The 14,276-nt window shown below is 57.4% G+C and overlaps 2 protein-coding genes across 29 annotated transcripts in view; one reads left to right on the top strand and one right to left on the bottom strand.

Moving 5' to 3' along the window:
* Positions 1 to 3,316, top strand: part of MAPT (microtubule associated protein tau) — a 43,895-nt gene extending 40,579 nt beyond the window's left edge. For all 20 annotated transcript variants that reach the window (XM_084496254.1, XM_084496251.1, XM_084496250.1 and 17 more), the window contains one exon: positions 255 to 3,316. In XM_084496254.1, coding sequence (XP_084352380.1) covers positions 255 to 470 — 216 coding nt within the window. In that variant the 3' untranslated portion in view covers positions 471 to 3,316. The remainder of the gene's footprint in view (positions 1 to 254) is intronic.
* Positions 3,317 to 4,704: 1,388 nt separating this feature from the next.
* KANSL1 (KAT8 regulatory NSL complex subunit 1) overlaps positions 4,705 to 14,276 on the bottom strand; it is a 91,765-nt gene continuing 82,193 nt past the window's right edge. For 8 of the 9 annotated variants that reach the window (XM_084496206.1, XM_084496213.1, XM_084496207.1 and 5 more), the window contains 5 exons: positions 11,591 to 11,709; positions 10,563 to 10,620; positions 9,836 to 9,948; positions 7,092 to 7,338; positions 4,705 to 6,648 (listed from right to left, as the gene is read on the bottom strand). In XM_084496206.1, coding sequence (XP_084352332.1) covers positions 6,403 to 6,648; positions 7,092 to 7,338; positions 9,836 to 9,948; positions 10,563 to 10,620; positions 11,591 to 11,709 — 783 coding nt within the window. In that variant the 3' untranslated portion in view covers positions 4,705 to 6,402. The remainder of the gene's footprint in view (positions 6,649 to 7,091; positions 7,339 to 9,835; positions 9,949 to 10,562; positions 10,621 to 11,590; positions 11,710 to 14,276) is intronic. The other variant, XM_084496212.1, reaches the window with a different exon arrangement.

The raw sequence follows: 14,276 nt of genomic DNA, 5'->3' as shown, positions 1-14,276 counted from the left end.
ATTCCCAGTGTGTGCGACTGGAAGGGACGTGCCTGAGGACTGGGGGCACTGGGAGGGATCAGGCCAATGACCCGAGCTGGCAGCCCATGGGAGGGGGCTGTCCCCAGCGCCACGCTCGGCTCTCGGCTGCCTCCTCACCGCTTTCCTCCCAGCTGCACCATGGCAGTGGCCCAGTGGATGGCCTGCAGGTAAAAACGGCCTCTCCGGACCACGCTCCCCGTCCTCTATCTCACCGACCTCTCCTCTCATTGCAGATTGAGACTCATAAGCTGACCTTCCGCGAGAACGCCAAAGCCAAGACTGACCACGGCGCCGAAATCGTCTACAAGTCCCCCACCATCTCCGGAGATGCCTCCCCGCGCCGCCTTAGCAATGTCTCCTCCACCGGCAGCATCAATATGGTGGACTCCCCCCAGCTCGCCACGCTAGCTGACGAAGTGTCCGCTTCGCTGGCCAAGCAGGGCTTGTGATCGGGGCACGGCGGGCAAAGATGAGAGAAGACAAGGAAAAAAAAAAAAAAGAAAAGAAACAAAAATAATAATCTGGCCTTCTTCCTCTGTTCCTTTTACAGCTGCTTCCCCATCCCCTAACTGGTTAATGATTTAACCTGCTTTTACTGTTCATTCAGCTCTAGCTCCAGGACTTCAAAATCAGACACTATGAGGTACAAAACCTCCTCTCCCCCTGCTCCTCGGAGCGCACAGCCCGTGCCCGTCCCCGCTCCCTCCCCTCGTCCCCTCGTCCCTTCGCTGTCCCGGCGGGAAGGAGCCAGGGGGTGGAGGGGGCAGCCCCAGCACGACGCTGACCCCAGCACCCCAAGGGCCTTGCGGGGAGCGGGGGTGACAGCCCCGGGGCTCCCCACGCTCGTTACCCTAACGATGCCCGGGCTGGAGGCCTGGCCTGCACTCAGCGCAGGTAGTGGGTGCTGCAGCCAGGGACTGCAGGCAGGCGCCCTCCCTTTCTGCATTAAATTTGCCTGCTGATTTGGAAGAAACCTTTTGTTTTTCCCTCTGAAAGCCGAGATGTGTATGAAGGTAACTGCCAGGTATCCCCTAATCCCGCTCTCAGCTCCGGCAGCTGGAGTACCGGCGACACCAGGGTGTCCCGTTGCAGAAGGGGCCCCGGCCGGCCGGCCCCCTCTCCGAGGCTGTGCTGGAACCGCTGAGTGGATGAGTAGAGGCTTTTCCCCATTCCTTTGGCAGCCCCTCGTGTCGTAGAGTAGATATGTCTGTATATGCTTGGACCGTGCCAGGGTGATTGTTTTCATAAACGAGCATGTGTTTGAAAACGCTGTAAGTAGTTGTGCGCTGCCCCGCGCTGGCTCCGCCGCAGCCCAGCGAGGAGGGCAGGCGTGGGGAGCCCCTGCCGAGCTCCGGGTTGTGCCCAGACCCGGCACTGCATGCCTGCCGGGTGCGTGGGCGCACGCAGCGCCGCTTCCCCACTCCCTGGGGGGGCCTGGGGGCCGCGCAGGGTGTCCCGGTGCTGCGCCCCCGCGGCTGTGCGCTTCCCGGGGCCCGGGGACGCGGCACGAGGGGCACTCACAGCTCCAGGGCTGGGATGGCTCCTGGATTTGGGTGCAGCTTGTAACAGTTTGGGGTTGATTTGTTGTTTTTTTTTCTTCCCTGCAAGGTCAGCTAAGAGGTCACGGAAGTGGCAGCTCCATGGCTCTGCTGGTCTCGTGCCGTTGGCAGCGGTAGGAGACAAATGGGAGAACGCGAGGGGAAGGCGCGAGGGAGGTGTTAGTGGTGCGTGGCGGCAGCGCCCCCCGGCCCTGTCCCGAGTCCAGCGGCTGCTCGGTGGCACTGCCCGCCCCTTTCCAAGGTGCCCTCCCGGTTTCAGCACGATTGCACCCACCCGGTGTCCCGGTCACACAGCACTACCCGTCCCCCCCACACACCACGCAGGGGAGAGGAGCTGCCTGCTTGCTTTCACCGCTTTTGTTCCTGTGGCAACCTAGGGCTCGTGAGGGGGTGGCCGGGGGCTGTGCTGCACCCACCGCCGTCCCCACGTGCCCCTTCCTTCTACAACCAAAGAGGCTGAGATGCGATCGGTGCAGCTCAGCGAGCATCCTCCCTCCCCGTCTCCCCCAGGAGGCGTGAGCTGAGGGGCTGGGGCAGAGCTGGAAGCGGGGCTGAGGGCGGGGGGATGCCCCACAGGACCGGCAAAGGGCCCAAAGGGCCGTGCTGCAGGGAAAGCCGAGCTTTCCCAGCAAGGGGCACGCAGTGCTGGGGCCAAAATCCCGGTCTGACTGGGGCAGCAGGGGGGAGGCCTCGGGGTGGTGACTGGGAGACGCCGAGGCCGTTTGAGCTGCTGCTACTCGGGGCAGTGCCGCATTCACTCCCTGCTCCCGTCCTTAGCAGGAGGTGAGGAAGCTGCCATGGCCTTCGCACGGGTGCACACCACTGGGCTCTGCAGGGCGCTGGGGCCAAGGGGGAGGCCTGGGGAGGGCGCCTGCTCCAGGCTGGAGCGCTGCTGGTGGGGTGGAGGTGGTGGTGGTGGGGTCCAGCCCTTGTCTCTGCAGCCCCTGGGGCGAGAGCCCACGTCCGGCGTGTCGCTAGCTCCGTTTCAGTTGACTCAATGATTGTAAGCCTCTGTATTTAAGTCCGTGACCCCCTTTGTATCGCTGTGGGATGTAGGTGCCGCTGTGGCTTTTTTGTCCTATGTAAAAACGAGCGAGTGGGAGACATCCCCACCCCCACACCGTCACCCCTTCCACCCCCCTGGCTGCAGCGCTGCAGCTCAGCTCATCCAGCCCAGCCCCATCCCCACAGCCCCCTCCGTGTGGCTCCCGAGGGACACCAGCACCAGGAGCCGGCCTTCACCTGCAGCTCCAGTGAGCGGCCCCTGCCCTGGGTCCACCGGGGCATGGGGGGCCTGGACAGCCCCATTCCCCCCCCCCCAAGCACCTCCCGCTGCCCCCTCCCAGCAGCCCGAGCCACGGCCCCAGCCCTGACCCGCCTTCAGACCGGGGCCTGGGGGTTTCCGCGAGCAGCTGGCCAGACCGACCCACGGCTTTCCCTTTACTCCACACACATCTTGGTCTGAAAAGGGTTGAAACCGGTACTGATTCCAAAACCATGTTTTCTGCACTCAAAATTATGCTTGTTAAGTGAACTGCCAGTGTCAGACTGCCGTGGCGGTGGCAGTCCCGCGTCCCCTTCGTGCGCTGGGGAGGGGAGGGCAGGTTTGATCTCAGTGTATCATTCTAGCTTAGCTTCCTGTCTGTGAATGTCCATAGTGTATTGTGCGTTTTAACAACTGGTTTACACTGTTGCCGTAAAAGTGAATTTGGAAATAAAGTCATTACTACAAGAAACGCCGCCTCTGTCGCGTGGAGCGGGAGTGTGGAAACGCCTGGGGAGCAGCAGGGAGCTGGTGGTGGGCACGTGGGGGCTCCGCAACACTGGGGCTGGGTTTTGGCTGCACTGTAGGGTTGGAGGGGGGGGCGAGGAGGGCAAGTGCATGTTGTCTGTGGTCCATGACAAATGCCCCACCATGGCCAGCAGCATCCCCAGGGGTGCCATGGATGGGGACTGTAGACAGCTCTGCCCACGGGTAGCAGTGAGCACTGGGGGTTTTTCAGAGCCCACTTCAAATCCGCGGTGACGCCTTTGTCCCCTTCACCAGTTCCAGCCCCCATCCAAGCCCTTGCTCATCGTGGTTGTAGCTTTTGCAGCTCAGGACCCTCCCGGTGCCAGCACTTTGGGGGCCACAAAGCAGCCCCAAAAGGCCTTCAACCACTGTAAACTTTCCCAAGGGCACCGCCTCTTCTTGTGGGTCAGAAACCCCGAGTTTAATGCCCGCAACCAGCACGGCTGCCAGTGCGACCGCTGGCCGCCACCATTTGCTTTTCAGATTGGATTTTTCCTCCTTGTTGTAAATAAACGGGTGATGCACAGGTCGCTGCCTCCCACTCCTTTGATCATGGGGCGAACACTCACCCCGCAGCTGCCCGTTTCCCAGCCGCACGGGTTACCAGGAACAAAGAATGGTCTCAGCTTGGAAATTTAAGAGCAGCCAAGGAAGTCGCCTCCCACTCTTGCAGACATTCGAGTGTCGCAGTAACAGCCTCATTTCCACAAACCCCACCTGGGCATGACTTAACCCTGAACAGAAAATAAACGCCTCACCCAGCCCCAGGCATTTACTGGTGGCCACAGGGCAGACCTCGGCTCTCCTGGGCTCTCTCAGGGAAGCGCCACCAAGCCCTGGTCGTGCTTGATCTGATACCACAGAGCAACGCCTAAATCCAGAGATCCCGCGGAACAATTCCTCTTTTCACTCCTCGACAATAACTGCTGGGAAATAATGGTATAAAAGAAAAAAGAGGCCATTCACCCAGGCGGTGGGAGGGAAGCGGCTGATCGGCCGGGACCGGGCTGAGCACACCGAAGGCTCCCTTGCACCACCCCAAGCCAGCGTTTCACAAACACACATTGCATGGAATATTCTGTTTTAATTTTTTTTTTAATCTTTTTTTTTCTTTTTTTTTTTTTTTTTTTTTTATAAGCACATTTGTGCTTTGCCAACAGAATCAAGACATTAACAAAGATCAGCTTCTCGGAAGAAAAGCATTTCTATATAACAAGGACATTACACAGCTCAAAGCAGGAAAAGAAAATATTTACAAAATACAAGGTGTTTTTTGTGGTTTTTATAATGCTAAAAGGGTTATTCAGAATTTTCAACCTTATAAATAGAAAAGCACTTATGCGGAGGGATATGGTAGCATTGTTTTTTGTTTTTTTGTTTTTTTTTTTTTTTAAAGAAACGATGACATATCCTTTAAACTAGAACAGAACCAAAAACACTAGATAATGTTGAAAATTGTGAAAACCCCAACCATTAAGCAGTTTAGCTACTATTTCTTTACGATTACAAAATGGAAAAAAAAATATGTCCTTTGTATTTTTCTTCCTTTTTTGGTGATGTGATTATACATAAGACAGGCACAATGCTAGCAACAGGACAGGGACCAATAGCCACACCGTCGGGATCAGAAAGCGTTACAGATGGGAACGGTGTGCGGGATCCGGGAGTCGCTGCGGGTGCAAAGGGCCGGGGAGGGAGGGACGGGAGGAACAACAGCGAAGTCGGTTCCAAAATAAAATACCTGTCAGGAGGTGGCGTGTCAGACCAGACTCGGAAATGAAACAGAATCGACACCTTTCTCGGACCGTGCGTGGAAGTGGAGCGAAGCAGTGGTGACGGATCCCCATCCCTCCCAGCACGTCAGCGCTGGCGGGAGCTGCCCACCCACCCGGCAAAGCGCCGCTCTTACCTCGCTTTTTTCCCCTTCTCTCTGAGACCAAACCCACCGAAAGGAGCCACCCCAGCGCCTCGGCCTTGCAACCCAGACTTTCCCAGCCCCACTCCTGCCATGGGACGCTCCCTCGACCCGCAGCTCTCGGCAGCTCCTTGGAGCCGCAGCCCAGAGCTGCCCTGACCCAACCTTCCCAGCCCTGCAGGGGACACAAAGGCCGAGCTCGAAGCCACAGCCACAGCCCCGCATCTCCCAGCTGAGAGCTGCTGCTGGCCTTGGCCAACGATCACATCCCCGAAGGGTCCGTAAGTGCACGGCGCGTCCTGCCTCTGCTCGCAGCGCGCGGGGGGCTCTCCCCTCCCCACCTTCCACCCAGGGTAACAACGCGAGGTGTGAACGGGGCTGCACCCGAAATCCCTCTCCTCCCACGCGGAGCTGTGCGTCAAGCGGCTAAAAGGGTCCTTTCCTTCCTTTTCCCCGGCTGAGGCAGTGGCCAGGGCTCGGCACAGCCGGCGGCTGCTCTGGGACAAGGAGAAGGAAGGAGGTGGCGGCGGGCGGCTGGGGGCAGAGGGGCAGGGGTCGGGAGGTGCCACCCCCCCCCCCCCCCGGGACACCTGGAACCAGAAGCTGCGGGAGGGCAGCGCCGGAGGGTGGTGGTGCAGGGTGGGCACGCTGCACATGAGGACAGACAGACAGCTAGTGAAGGTTGCAATCCCAGGACATCACTTTTTCACCACTAATTTCACTCCACTAAAACCTTTCAGGGAGGGGGAGCGGGTTAAGAGAAAAAGACACCCTTTTGCTTGAGAAAAACTATCCCCGAAGTCCGCTAGTCAGCTAAATCCTGTGCTCTAGTTTTATACACCTAAGAGGGGAGGGGAGAAAAGAGGGAGGGGGACTGGTGGGCTGCTCCCCTCCCGAGGCTTCACTCTGCTGGGAGGAATCTGGGGGCTCTCATTTGTGTGACAAGGAAACATGGAAAAAAACAAAAACAAAAAACAGTTTCTAAACTCCTTAAATTCACTAAAAACTGTGAAAATTCCCGGCAGGATGTTTGAATATCAAACGCAGATTTTGGAAGCTTTAATGCCAAGAGTTAGTTCTGTGTGTTGGTTTTGCTCATGTCTTCCCGTATGTCTCTATCTGTGCGCTGGCCGCTGAACTGCTGCGGAGGAAGAGGAGGAGGGTGTCGCCAGGGGGGGTCGGCTCTTGAGGCTGGCCAGGTTGGGCAAAGCAGAAGTGCCATCGGTCTCCCGGGAGGATTTACTGCCCGACGTGCGCCGGGTGCAGCGCGACGACCGGTCTTGGGGGTCGGATTGGTCCTCGCACTCTGTCCTGGGATCGTACGACAGTGGGAAGGTGCGCCGCTCCCAGGGCAGCACGGCCTAAAGGGAAGAGACACCAGGCTATGGAAAAGCCTCCGGACAAACTCTTCTGCTCCCCCTCTGTGTGTGACTCTGGCTGCCCGCAGCGGTGGTTGAGGTGGGCAGCTCTCTGGGGCGGGCTCAGTCTCGCCCCGTTAGCGCGGCACGGAGAGCAGGACCTTCAGCACCCCTGGCGAGGACGCAGCGGCCGCCAAACCGAACCCACTGCCGGTGGGCAGCGGGACGTGTTCCAGCACGGGACGGGACTCTACCTCCCGTCCAGCCGAGCTTTGGGGCTGAATTCCCCACATGCAGCTTTCCAAGCTGTTGCCCCCCAGCGAGGGGAATTAACCAGCCAAGTCTGAGCACCGGATTTAGCTCCACGCCTCTGCAGCGGTCGCTGCAGCGACGCCGTGAGCAGCGCGGCGCTAGCGCCAGCAGCCACGGCCGGGACCTGCACCCACCTGCTCGTCGAGGCCGGCCTCGGGCGTGGAGCAGCGCGTGTCCTCGCTGGACAGAAGCCGCATGGAGTCGCGGGACAGGGGCGTGAGGGGGGCTGAGAGCAGTTCGGGGCTGATGGGGCTGCGCGGGGAGTGGGTGTGGGACAGCTCCGAGTGGGAGTGGCAGCTGCCCACGTCGGGGGATGCCGGCTGGGGAGTCGAGGGGTTCCCCAGCTGGGGGGTCGTCCGTCCGTCTGTCGATCTGTAGGACCTGAGGGAGGAACAGATCCCAGAGTCTGATTTCGGTCCCGTTCCAGGTGCCCAGACCGCTCTCTGCCACCCTTTGGTCCCTTCCACCATCCCCGCCTAGGGAGGGCCCATGCAATAGGGAATGCTGCAGGAATTCAGTGTGTGCACTGAGAGGGAACGTCACAGCCCCGAGGTTGACTCCTCCAGGCCCACCCGTGCCCATCTCCACTGCCTCGATGCGGCACTGCAGCACTGACGCTGCTCCGCCAAGGAAACTTGTCCCACACGGCTCCTACTTCATGAGTGCTGCCTAAATGCCACCATGAGAAGGTCCCTATGAAATCAGATTTTTTTTAGCAGCCCCTCCAAGTGTTCCCAACATCATCCACACGCCACCTGACACCTCACAGATAGTCCAAGAAGCAACTGTAGTGAATCAGTAACACTGAAACCGCACCAAATTCAACATTCAGCACGGGGGGAGCACAGTGAAAGCCCTCGACTTCAGAAGATTTAAACGAAGAATTAAGGAAGCTCGAGCAGCCACACAGATTGCCTGATAAGAGACCCAAAGGCTGCAAACAGAAAAGCCCATCTCACACCTCCCTATCTGTGGGTATCTTATCAAGATGAATTCCAGCAGCAAGTGGATGAATCAAGGATGGCCAAGGATCACACTCCAAAATGTACCTGGGCTATGATGTTCATCAGAACACAGAAACCCAGCCCAAACTGCACTAACAGCACAGCTACGCCTGCAGCAGGCTACATGGAGCATGATGTGCTGAGTCAAGATGCCATTAGAAGCTGCTACACAAAGAAAACAAAACAGTCTGTTATGTACACGAGGCAGGAAGACCACAAGATGCTCAGCAGATCTGCTGGGGCAGGTCATTTCAGAGAATGATATTTCAGAGAAACCGACTTCACCCCAATCTGTACTGCTGTCACCTGGCCCAGGAGGCCACAGGTGAGGGGCAAGGACTGGCCGAAGCACAGCAGCAGTTCCTGGGCCGTGAGGAGGAGGCCCCCAGCAGTTTCTCAGGACCAAAGCAGCTGCAGCAAACAGCCCCAGCATCAGCCCAGGCTGGCCACGGAGGACCAGGCAAGGATCCTGCCGAGGAGCAGCTCGGGATGTGGTGAACGCCAAGCTGAGCTCAGCACAGCTCAACACAAACACAGCAAACCACATCCTCGGCTGCACCGAGGAACGTGGCCAGTGGAGCAGGGGCACCTACATCCCCACCCCACCCTGCAGGGTCCCAGGATAGGCACGGGAAGCAGAGGGGGGTTCATAAGAAGCAGAGGGCGCTGGGCTGGCTCGCTCTGGCAGAGAGGTGAAAGCAGGATCCAACTGCTGCCTCCCGTAGCAGCAGCAAAACCTGCTTCCCAAGTGAGCACAGCCCTGCTCCAGCCACCATGGAGGTGGAGGAACTTCCATCCTTGGAAGCATTCACACCGTGTTAGCCAAAGTCATGGCCAACCTGATCTTCAGCCCTGCTTCAAGCTGGAGGCTGGACCAGAGACCTCCAGAGGTCCCTTTTCACCAGCATTTCTACACCCGCACCATGAATTTATGTCAGTGACCCAGTCAGGGCACCATCTTGCACCAACATCCTTACAAGGGGTTTTCAGAGAAGAGGAAAGGTAGGGTGAAGTACTAACAGATGTGAGAAACTGACTGAAGAAGCTTGCAGACAAACACCAAAATGTCCCACGCTCAACCAGCGCCAGGAAATGCAGCTGCAGATGAAGCGCAGCAGCAGCAGAAATGGAGCTTGACAGATGCAACCTTTGGTGAAGTCCTGCACGACCACACCCCCCCGACAGGGCTGATCTGAAACCACAACTAGACCAAGGAGGCCAGTGCGTCTTGCAGTTGCACTTCGGCAAGAATTTCTGCCCAAGAGCAGAGTGGTTCGAGGCCAAGGCTCCAGAAACCAAACGGAAAGGAGCCAATCTCATCATAAAGCTGTGTAAGAAGAGAGCCACAGCTGCAAACTGCGTGCAGCTTTAGACACCCACTCACAAAAAGAGGCTGCAGCACAGGAACGAAGTGTCAAGTGATCAGAGGAACGGAAGGACACGTATAAATGGAACACCAAAGCAACGCTGCTGAAGGTATCGAGCAGCGATGCAATCCGCAGCACAACGCTCAGCACAACTGCTCCGTGTTCCTGTTTAAGGATGCCCAGCTCAGCCCTTTTGTTTTTCTCAGAATCCAAACCCAGAGTGCAAGAGTTGCTCGTCTGCAACTTCACCGGTGGGTAAGTTACCCCCGGGCTGAGCCAGACCCTGTCCCACTCCTGCAGGGGCTCCTCAGGCTGCTCTTGTAGATGGAAGCAACCTTCCCGATGCCAGCACAAACATCCAACCATTTTTATCCACCAGCCAGCTTAACAAAGCCAGATCTGTTGCGAACAACTCCTGCGCCAAGGGAAGCACACTGCACCCTCTGCCCGAGCGCTGCTGACCCCGGGACACCCGTGCCCTGCAGGGACATTGAGCCGACAGCGTACCTGCTGCCCCGCCGCTGCGGGGGCATGCTCGTGCTCCAAAGCCACCGGGCCCGCTCCATCTCCTCGCACTTGCCGTGCCGAGCAGCGAAGGCCGAATCAGACAAGTCCTCGATCTGGAAAGGGAATGGTACAGGGCTTGGTCAGGGCTTTTCTTACGTTAAACACACAGCTACGTGCAGTTCTTCCAGCGTTAGCTACAGCATGGGTTTAAGTAAATGTTCATGTCTGGAGGGAGGCAGGTGCCTCAGTGAGCGAGCAAGCACCTTGTTAAACTCAGTCTGCATTGCTAAGGAAGGGATTAAGAACTAAAAACCAAAGGAAAGCCATTCATCCCAGAGCGAGTGCACTCACACAGAGGTTTAAGGAAATGTCATCATAGCAGTTTAGCTAAAATAATAACTAGAGCAGCATGACTGGTCATGATTTCTTGATTAGTCTATCTCTATAAAAGATTGCTGCCCAGAAAGGTCTCCTGACAGCAATCAGACCTCAAATTGAGCTGTGCCCAGTCAGCTAATCCAAGTTCTGCCCTATCACTCTGTTTCCAAAAAGAAACCGGCACCAGAATGGCTCCTGCAAAGCTAGTTGTGCCCTTTTGTTGCCAAAAAGGAAAAGATTGCACCTCTGCTGAGGTCCCTGTGTCTGTACCCTTCCAGTACCCACCACCGACACTGTTAGCTGCCATCAACCCTGTCCCGAGCTAAGGGGGACATAAAGCAGCTCTCACCTCCTCGTTGTCTTCATCAGGGCTCGCCTTCAGAGCGCCGATATCCACTTCACGCCAGCTGCAACACACAAAGTCAGACCGTCAGACCGCAGTCAGGCACGGGCACGGCCGAGCACGTGCCCAGCACAACCCCCCCCCCTACCTTCTGTGGGAGAAGAAACACAACCCTGGCACAGCGAGAAACACATCCGGGCTCAGCTTTAGCCACATTTATCTACCCAAATCCACCCCCCGTGGTACCAGACAACAGTTTCTCCATTTCCTGCGTTCGCCTGACCCATTCTGAGCAAGTTTTTCCATAGGAAGGGGGCGGTTTGTGCACACTGAGTGCCCACGCAGGAGATTTGTCCTTCCTCAGTGGGCTGAGCCATGGGCAACGCTGCTCCTGGCGTGCTCCTGCTGCAGCCCCTCCTCGCTGCCCCTGCCCAGCTCCTGGCGCTGCTCTGGCAGCGTGGCCGGAGCCTGTGGGGGCAGAGGAAGCAGAGCAGATGCTGCAGCGTTTCCTCCTCTTCCTCTGGCCCAGCAACAGGCTTCATTCAAGATCATCTGAGCAAGGGCTGACAGCTCACCTCCTCGCACTCAGCTCAGGCACAGACTCCCAGTTCCCACGGCTGCCTCTGCTCCTGGTCACAGCCACCCTCAGCATCAGCCCCCCCAAGCCCAGGGGGCCTGGGCACACCCGGGTGCATGGAAAGCACCAGGAAGCACCCAGACCTTCAGCTCACTGCAATCAGGAGCTTTGTAGAGGCGCAGAAAACAACCAGAATGACTTTGGGTTGTTCGGGGAGACGTGAGCAGCGCAGGTGGCTTTCCTGCACCATGGATGCTGAGACAACGCAGTCCTACCTCAGCCCAAAGTCTGCCTCAGTGATATGAGCCAAAGTTTTCCAAATTTTCTCTTCTTCTCAAGGAGGAAGGAAGCCCCTTTCCTCACCAGCCACTGGAGCAAGCCCTAGGCTTAATTTGAGGCCTGAGAGCTGCGTGGTGAAAGCAGGCAGACCCCCTCGAGCTGGGGCTGGTGCGCATACCTGGGTGTGAGGATCTCTTTGTACTGCAGCTTCTCCACGCGCGTTGTTGCAGCGACAGACATCGGGATGACGATGTTGTTAATATCGAAGGAGCTCTCCCCTCTCCTCCTCCTTGGCTGCTGGAACGAAAGGACAAGAACAACGTGAGAGAGGGCTGCAGGTTTTGCCGCGTTAAACCATTGACACAAAAAGGACGTGGCCTCACGGGACGTGGTCTCATGCGACCGACAGACCCCAAAGCCAACAGCAATTTGTGTGGGAACAGAATTTGCCTACCGCCTGCTGGAAGCCCTCCTTCCCCATGGGCACAGGGCGACCAAAGCCCTTGGTTTGGAAGGCACGAACAAGGACGAGGCTGCGGTGGCCCCGCGGGCACTGCAGCGAGGTGAGCAGGGGCTGCTGAGCTCCAGCCACCATCTCCACCCTGCTGCCACCACGACATTGATCTGGCTGAAAAGCCAAGTCAGCATAAGATGAAGCAAGGTCTCCTTTACTACGATCTTACTGCTTTAATACAATTCTATTCCCTCCTTGCCTGTGCGAAGGGGGCGGTGAGACCACGGGGGCAGAGGGAAGGACCACGCGTCTGGACCACAGCCCCGTTCCTCGGGGCACTGCAGGGACCTGCCAGGAGATGCTGTGGCAAAGCAGGAATGGGAAGCAGCCAGACAGCAGCAGTTCATCTCGGGTTTTGACAGCTGTACCGAGAACCTAACAGCTTCCATCTGCATCGTACTTCTGACTGGAATAGCTTTTCCAAGACAGAAATAAGCTACACACTTAGCTATCTAAACCGGGCTGAACGCTGGGTGCCCTCCTACCATCTGTCTATCCCAAAACCTCCCCCAGACCTGTGACAGCAGCGCTGCCGGCACGGCGACACGAACCTTCCCCATCAGCTCAGGGTGCTGCCTCCCTGACGGAGCCACCTGCACCTTACCTGCGCCCCCTCTGATCCCTGTGGCTTTTTGGGCAAAACCAAGCAGGAGCTGAAGCGCAAGGGACCCGCTGCGGGTGCTGGATGAGGATGTGAGCGGGTGGGCAGCTGCCATCACCCCGGTTCAGGTTCCTCGCCCTGTTTTTCAGCACGTTCCTGGTGTTTGGGTGGTATTTGGGGGTGCTCTGAGCTGTGTGCGCAGCCCCTGGGAGCCAAAGCCCAAAGCTGGGTGCACCCCAGCAGGCCGGGCAGGCTGTGCTGCACGGGGGCGCTCTGGTAGGGTCATAGCACACCCAGGTGGGGCGAGGACGTCCTTTTTTACATCTGTTCCCTGATCCGAGAAGAACAGCAGCCCTTCCCCATGCAGAATCCTATTACCAGATGCCTTTGTGTCCCCAAGCAGCAGTGTTCCTGTATTACGCTCGGAGCTCAACCCACACTCGCTGACAGCACTTCGCTGAGCTGCCTCAATCAAATTTGTATCGGATTTGGTAAAACACAACAAGGAGCAGCATTTCTGAAGCAAAATCTGCTGGGGAACCACAGAAGAAAATGAAGACTGCGGGCAAGACTGCACAGCCCCGCTGCCCCACGGAGAGTTAGGGTGCAGCACGCTGCACCTCCCCTCACACACACTGCTCTCCGCTCAATCCTGCTCATTCCACCTCCCCTAATGAACAACTCTGGGGGCACTGATTTCATGGCAAGGTTCTGCATGCTGGTAGTTACTGCAAAACCACTAAGCCAGACCCAAACCCAGGCCTGCCTTACAGTAACTCATGCATACACCGATAGCTTTGGGCTTTTGGAAGAGCACAGGAGGCTTTCTGGGACTGGGGAGAGTTGCTGGACTTTGGTGATCAGCAGATTTGTTGGATTTGTCATCTGTTTTCAGAATCGACACTCCACTGAGATTGAATGGGGAAGCCTGTAAGTCAAAGCTGCAGCCTCAGCTTGTCTGCAGGCTGCAAGAGACAGACTTTATAAATCCTAATTTCAACACGAACAGGCACAGCCATGAATGCAAAAAAAACCACCCACCAACAACCATTTCTCCAAAACAAATATAGATTCTGCTTACCACATTTGTTTAATTCTCCAATCTATACTACAGAGTCAAAATCTGCCAGTGCTACGAACCGAGAAGAGTCTCGGCAAGGAAGGAAAGGAGTTTTAGGAACCAGCTGCCAGGATGCACCGTTAACGGCCTGCCCAGTCCGCTCGGGCAGTGAGGGGTGGCACAGGGATACCCGGCAGGGCTTCCCCTTGCCCTTCAGTGGACATTTCTGAGGGCATCATTTCAGCTGTGAGGCTGTCAGCACCGCTCAGCAACCTCGCTTTTCAGAAGGGGTTTATGAAAAAGCAGCAAGAGAAGCGGAAAAGCAAGCCCAAGAGAAGCACACGAAGCAGAGAGAGATGGCATCCTGAGACACTACAGCTGCTGGGAAGAGCTGTCCCCTTCCCCACAACACCTAGAGCCTTCTAGCAAAAGCTACCATTGCTGGCTGGGTTCTTCGGCCACCCTGAGCTGGCATCATTGATGACACAGCTGATGACGCAACAGCAAACGTGTGTTGGGCAGGAACCCAGCTGGGAGCTGGCGGAGCTCGGAGCAAGGACCAGGGCACGAGCCAGCAGGGACAGATGCCTCCCACCCGCCCCACGTCCAGCCTGGGCTGCGCCACAGAGAGGGGCCAGGGGCTTCCCTGGGCCACCTTCAGAGCTCAGAGCAGGATGGAGCTGGGGTCC

This window comes from Aythya ferina (genome assembly GCF_964211825.1).
Source record: "Aythya ferina genome assembly, chromosome: 23".
NCBI lineage: Eukaryota > Metazoa > Chordata > Aves > Anseriformes > Anatidae > Aythya > Aythya ferina.
This window is presented reverse-complemented; position numbering and strand designations above follow the sequence as displayed.